Below are 7159 nucleotides of genomic sequence, written 5' to 3'. Positions count from 1 at the left end.
CATAACCAATGCATGTTTTACTCTTCTATCCCTCTACCCTAAGTTTGTTTATGAATATTGATAGAACTCTATCCCTCACTTGCACTCATGCCTGCTTTGCCCTAAATGAAGCTGTGGCAGTGAACAGAGACTGAACGGTGAAATTGGGTGGACAGAATGAACTAAAGCTGGAGGTCTCTTCTCCAGTGTCAGGGGAGCACTGAGTATTGGTTGTTCATGCCACAGGAATGTTGTACGAAAAATACTTTACATCTCACAGAGCAGCGTTCGAAAGCAAAGCGCCGGATTAAAAAGTCGACGTAATCCGTGGCCATTTTGTGTTTGCTCTTTTTATTTTATTTTAACATCACATTTTCACACACCACAAAATGGCGTCCAAATGTTCTCCTGCCAGGCCAGCCATGACGATAATTTCGAGATGTTTTCATTGAATTGAATCCAACAATATCACCTGCAACATATGCCGTAATGGTGACCAACATTTTTATATGGACTATGGAAACACCTTTAAATCAGAAAACACCTTTAAATCAGATTTTATCCACATATTTTTAGCAATTTTAATGGATTTCTACAGCCTTATGTTCATTATAAAGTAGACTACATAAATGTATGACCCATGTACATTAAAATCTCAGTCTCAACTCTATCACAATTTCTGTAATACAAATGTATAATGTTTACTTATCTTTTCATATCTGTGTCTACATTGTTACCATTTTACAGCTTATATTTAAAAAAAAATTAAGGTTTTATGTTATTAAATAAAACATTAACTGCCTGGTATTTCATTAAAGTGAATGGAAACTTAAGGGAGTGGTGAAAGTACTGTATAGCAATGCCCAATGCCGCCTTACCCTAACAACAAACAATGGAACAACAACAGATAGCCTACTACTATAGTCATGAGAAAGCAAGGTTCTTCCCTCCAGCAATTCAATAAACCTTGACTGGAAATAAAAGGTATAAATGTCAAAAAGAGTTAATACACATTTACATAATGGCCAAACTTAAATGTCTGTGGCAGACTGAGACAGTCTAAGTCTTTAAGTACTGTATCTGTACTCTAAGTCAAGCTTTACCAGTTTTCTATACTTAATTATGCGCATAAGCGTCAGCAGCGGTTTAATGTGCCAGTGAGAAAGAGGAGATTGTTGATTCATGCTAGCCTCCCTACACTGGCTTCCTGTCGAGGCAAGGGCTGATTTCAAGGTTTTACTGCTAACCTACAAAGCATTACATGGGCTTGCTCCTACCTAGCTCTCTGATTTGGTCCTGCCGTACATACCTACACGTACGCTACGGTCACAAGACGCAGACCTCCTAATTGTCCCTAGAATTTCTAAGCAAACAGCTGGAGGCAGGTCTTTCTCCTATAGAGCTCCATTTTTATGGAATGTTATGGGTCTGCCTACCCATGTAAGAGACGCAAACTCTGTCTCAACCTTTAAGTCTTTACTGAAGACTCATCTCTTCAGTGGGTCATATGATTGTAGTCTGGCCCAGGAGTGGGAAGGTGAACGGAAAGGCTCTGGAGCAACGAACCGCCCTTGCTGTCTCTGCCTGGCCAGTTCCCCTCTTTCCACTGGGATTCGCTGCCTCTAACCCTATTGCAGGGGCTGAGTCACTGGCTAACTGGGGCTCTTTCATACCATCCCTGGGAGGGGTGCGTCACTTGAGTGGGTTGAGTCACTGATGTGATCTTCCTGTCTGGGCTGGCGCCCCCCCCCCCATTGGGTTGTGCCGTGGCGGAGATCTTTGTGGGCTATACTCAGCCTTGTCTCAGGATGGTAAGTTGGTGGTTGAAGATATCCCTCTAGTGGTGTGGGGCTGTGCTTTGGCAATGTGGGTGGGGTTATATCCTTCCTGTTTGGCCCTGTCTGGGGGTGTCCTCGGATGGGGCCACAGTGTCTCCTGACCCCTCCTGTCTCAGCCTCCAGTATTTATGCTGCAGTAGTTTGTGTCGGGGGGCTAGGGTCAGTTTGTTATATCTGGAGGACTTCTCCTGTCCTATTCGATGTCCTGTGTGAATTTAAGTGCGCTCTCTCTAATTCTCTCTTTCTCTCTCTCTCTCGGAGGACCTGAGCCCTAGGACAATGCCTCAGGACTACCTGACATGATGACTCCTTGCTGTCCCCAGTCCATCTGGCCGTGCTGCTGTTCTGCCTTATTATTATTGTATTATTATTATTATTATTATTATATATAATAATAATTATTATTATTATTATTACCCAAATAAGGGCACTGCGTTCATCCACCTCTGGCCTGCTCGTCTCCCTACCACTGAGGAAGTACAGTTCCCGCTCAGCTCAGTCAAAACTGTTCGCTGCTCTGGCTCCCCAATGGTGGAACAAACTCCCTCACGACGCCAGGACAGCGGAGTCAATCACCACCTTCCGGAGACACCTGAAACCCCACCTCTTTAAGGAATACCTAGGATAGGATAAAGTAATCCTTCTCACCCCCCCCCTTAAAATATTTAGATGCACTATTGTAAAGTGGTTGTTCCACTGGATGTCATAAGGTGAATGCACCAATTTGTAAGTCGCTCTGGATAAGAGCGTCTGCTAAATGACTTAAATGTAATTATTGGACTATGATGGTCATTTATGAACATTTGAACATCTTGGCCATGTTCTGTTATAATCTCCACCCGGCACAGCCAGAAGAGGACTGGCCACCCCACATAGCCTGGTTCCTCTCTAGGTTTCTTCCTAGGTTTTGGCCTTTCTAGGGAGTTTTTCCTAGCCACCGTGCTTCTACACCTGCATTGCTTGCTGTTTGGGGTTTTAGGCTGTTTCTGTACAGCACTTTGAGATATCAGCTGATGTACGAAGGGCTATATAAATACATTTGATTTGATTCATAGCGGCCGACACATTAATACTGATTTTTAATTTAGCCTGAGGGTGTATTTGTATAATTTATGGATCCCTGCCAAAGCAGCAACTACTCTTCCTGGGGTCCAGCAAAATTAAGGCAGTTTAATCAGGAATCAGGGCAGCCTGTTCAATTGAAAGCCTGCTCATTCTCTTAACAACAACTCAATGGATGGTTATTGTTATAAATCAATTCCTCATTCTGAATACTAACCAGAATGTAATGTCAGTGGGATGTGGAAAATGTAGATGGCTATTGGTTTAAACAGTTTACGTCTGGGTTTAAAGCGTTTAAAGCACTGGGAAGGACATATAAAAAAGATAACAATGTGACAAACAACACAATGTCCATTTTAAATATCGCTTAAATACAGAGCACCTTTTAATTTAATGACAGATGAGGAAAACTGACATTTCGGCAAAAGTTCTCTAATCTAGAAACCAGTTCAACACACAAAATTGGTTATCATCCCTGGTTACAGGTAAAAAAAAAAAGATTATTCAGTGATGTATGATGCAACTGACTTGTTAAAATGTCATGCTTTTTTGTCAGTTTATTGAAAAATGCAAATGTTGTACCGAAAAAACGGTGGAGATGTTGAGGGACTCACCTGGACACAAACTGACGGTAAGGCTCGTGCCCGAGACTCGACGACGTCAGGCAGTCGTTTGCCTGCAACCTCTACAAACTCACTTGCATCAAACTTGAAAAGCAATGCATTTCCCTGTTTGGCTGTAGCTAGAAGTGTCGTCTCAAAATCGGCCATTCATTTTAAAGGTGATCACCAGTAAACGGTACGTTTATTTTAGTAATAAGAATTCAACTTATTTTTATTTTTCCAAAATCTGCCAGCTGATGCTAACGTTATCCAAAGCATTTGAACTGGATAGCATGCTAGCACGCTTGGTTTTTGACACCTCTCCCGAGGTATTTAGTTTATGATACCAATTCACGGTGAGTATTCCTGGTAGTGTTATCGGTTGAAAAAATCAGAGTGTTTCATAGATTAACATTTAATTTGTTCGTTTCTGTACACCATTTCTGTTACTTTTTAGCCACTCCGGTTTGTTGTCACTAGTCAAACGCTTGCTACCTCCGCTGTTCTCGGTTACCGTGGTTACTTAGCGAGGACGCGCAGGCTTTCTCATTTACAACAAGCCACTGTAACTCTTCATATCAGTCTACAGCTTTTTATGCCGTTTTACTTGCTTTACTCAGATGCATTTTTGGTGCCTGTTTCTGCAATGGCTTAACATACTGTGTTTATTATTCACCCATATATATAATAATATATATGAATAGGTTTCCTCATCATTTCACCGCCTCTTCCTCTTCAGTAAATACACCCAGGCAAAACCCACTTCAGTGATGAAATCATTCTCATAAAGTAATTCTCCTGACCTCATCCCTGGTCCTGCTGGCAACAACCATCACAAAATGTCTTCTTTGGAGAGGAAGCGTGAGAAACACAGCCCTTTCACCCTGAACCCTGACCCTCGGAGGAAGACCAGCGCAGAGATCGTCACCGAGGCTAGGCACTCTCTGAGGACCCTGCGCACCCAGCGACCTTTTACCCCTCGAGACAACCACAGACAGTTGTTTGGAGAGACCTCTCGAACCCAAGACAGTCGACCTCCCTCTACATTCAGGTTAAGGATCTGGTTAAACACCCTATATTATAACCCCCATAGCAGTAGTCTAGTGTCACATCCATACAGTGTACTGAATGAACATGGTCTTTTTTTCTTCTTTCAGCCTCTACGCTCGGAACTTTGAAGTGCCAGACTCCAGACCGGGTTCTGGAACTCGCCTGTCTCCTCTGGAACATGTGGGTTCTCCTCACTACATTTCATATCCTCACTCTTGTACAGTACATTAATCTGTGTGTATCCTTGTGAACTTGGGGGTCTTGGAAAGCCTTCGTGTATCGTTCTGATCAGCTGAAGACAACACACACTAAATCAGTGTTTGGTCCCTTTAATGATGAAGTAATGTTTATGGCCTACCAGAAGCCCAGGTTGCCAGTGGCCCAGGATGAGGACCCAGATCCCGTCAGCCCCATGGCCCTCCCCAACCCCCCCTCTGACCCCCTGGAGCTGAAGAGGGGGGCGGTGGGTGCGAGGGCACGCCTTTTTAGAGCTGGCTCTCTGACAACACTCCCACCTGTGGCACGGCCAACAGAAGGTAAGGAGAGATGGAGAGAAAGGAAAGAGATGAATAGCGAGGAAAAGGAGGGCTGAGATGTAGTTTTTTGTATTTTATTAGGAAGTCTAAGAAGGGAGAGACAAAATTGCAAAAGCGATGGAGAGATTGGAGGTGATATATACACACACACACACATACATACAGTTGAAGTCGGAAGTTTACCTACACCTTAGCCAAATACGTTTAAACTCACTTTTTTTTAACAATTCCTGACATTTAATCCAAGTAGAAATTCCCTGTTTTAGGTCAGTTCGGATCACTACATTATTAAGAATGTGAAACGTCAGAATAATAGTGGAAAGAATGATTTATTTCAGCTTTTATTTCTTTCATCACATTCCCAGTGGGTCAGAAGTTGACATACACTCAATTAGTATTTGGTAGCATTGCTAAATGTTTCGGGAAGGCTTCCACAAGCTTCCCACAATAAATTGGGTACATTTTGGCACATTCCTCCTGACAGAGCTGGTGTAACTGAGTCGTGTTTGTATACCTGCTTACTTTCACATGCTTTTTCAGTTCTTCCCACAAATGTTCTGTAGGCTTGAGGTCAGGGCTTTTTCATGGCCACTCCAATACCTTGACTTTGCTGTATTTAAGCCATTTTGCCACAACTCATTGTCCGTTTGGAAGACCCATTTTGCGACCAAGCTTTAACTTCCTGACTGATGTCTTGAGATGTTGCTTCAATATATCCACCAAATTCTCCTTCCTCGTGATGCCATCTATTTTTGTGAAGTGCACCAGTCCCTCCTGTAGCAAAGCACCCCCACAACATGATGCTGCCACCCCCATGCTTCACGGTTAGGATGTTGTTGTTCGGCCCTTTTTTCCTCCAAACATAACGATTGTCTTCATGGCCAAAAAGTTCTATGTTTGTTTCATTTCTCCAAAAAGTATGATTTTTGTCCCCATGTGCAATTGCAATCCGTAGTCTGGCTTTTTATGGCGGATTTGGAGCAGTGGCTTCTGAGTTTGAAGGTAAGCCTTGAAATACATCCACAGGTACACCTCAAATGATGTCAATTAACATATCAGAAGCTTCTAAAGCCATGACATAATTTCCTGGAATTTTCCAAGCTGTTTAAAGGCACAAACGTCTGACCCACCGGAATTGTGATACAGTGAATTATAAGCAAAATAGTCTATCTGTAAACAATTGTTGGAAAAATGTCTTGTTTCATGCACAAAGTAGATGTCCTAACTGATTTGACAAAACTATTGTTTTTTGACAAGAAATTTGTGGAGTGGTTGAAAAATGATTTTTTTAATGACTCCAACCTTAGCGTATGTAAACTTCCCACTTCAACTGTATATAGAGAGAGTTGCATGTTAGGGTTTTTTAAAGCAAGGGGGAGATAGGGATGGTTGCAATAAGCAAACCATTAACACTATTATTGTAAGTAAATATCTCAGCGCGTGGCCTGCTAGTCATTTTTTTATTAAACCATGTTTACAGGCAGAAGGCTGGAACAGCACTTCTCCCAAAGGGAAATGAATGGAGCTATTCACAGGAGGACATTATACCTGCTTTACATTACCACTGGCGTGGTTGAGGTGGAAAGCATAATTCACTGTCGCTGGTTGCCTTGGGGTTTAGTCTTCTTTTTTTGCACATTTGCTTGCTGTCATTCCCTACTTACTGTATTATAACGTTTTTGGGAAAAGCTAAAATGACTATAAAATTGGGTTATTTGTACATTTTCTAAAAATCAATTTTCTAATCTTTCACCAAATCAAAACACAATATCTGAAAAGATGGTGAAAACGTTAAGGGGTGTTCAGAATTAACACTAGTCTCCAGTAGCTATAATAGCTCTCAATTGTACTGTGTTTGTAGTAAGGGAGAGTGTAAATTCAGTCTCCAGCCCAGAGCAGAGAGAGCTGTCAGCTAAGGGAAGAGGCATGAGAGCCCTTTATGTTGAGCCTACTGATCGAGAGAGGAGAGACAAGGATAGTGGAGGACCCTCAAAACCTGCCCCACCCAGGACCAATAGTGTAAGGTACTGTATGCCTGTACATTTCTCTACATTTCACCCCTTGTTCTCTCTTTCCTCCATATCCTCGTTTC

At 42.3% G+C, this 7159-nt stretch overlaps 1 protein-coding gene across 5 annotated transcripts in view; it reads left to right on the top strand.

Annotated features, from left to right (window-relative positions):
- The first annotated feature begins 3510 nt into the window (after positions 1-3510).
- armc2 (armadillo repeat containing 2) overlaps positions 3511-7159 on the top strand; it is a 29443-nt gene continuing 25794 nt past the window's right edge. For 2 of the 5 annotated variants that reach the window (XM_046292171.1, XM_046292167.1), the window contains exons 1-6: positions 3511-3677; positions 4221-4532; positions 4639-4711; positions 4893-5067; positions 5149-5199; positions 6929-7091. In XM_046292171.1, the coding sequence (XP_046148127.1) occupies positions 4321-4532; positions 4639-4711; positions 4893-5067; positions 5149-5199; positions 6929-7091 (674 nt within the window). In that variant the 5' untranslated portion in view covers positions 3511-3677; positions 4221-4320. Of the gene's footprint in view, positions 3678-3706; positions 3838-4220; positions 4533-4638; positions 4712-4892; positions 5068-5148; positions 5200-6928; positions 7092-7159 lie in introns of those variants that run through there. The other 3 variants (XM_046292169.1, XM_046292172.1, XM_046292170.1) reach the window with 3 other exon arrangements.

The sequence above is a fragment of the Oncorhynchus gorbuscha genome, linkage group LG12 (genome assembly GCF_021184085.1).
Source record: "Oncorhynchus gorbuscha isolate QuinsamMale2020 ecotype Even-year linkage group LG12, OgorEven_v1.0, whole genome shotgun sequence".
Classification (NCBI taxonomy): domain Eukaryota; kingdom Metazoa; phylum Chordata; class Actinopteri; order Salmoniformes; family Salmonidae; genus Oncorhynchus; species Oncorhynchus gorbuscha.
The sequence above is the reverse complement of the archived record's forward strand: the minus strand, read 5'-3'. Positions and strand labels throughout refer to the sequence as shown.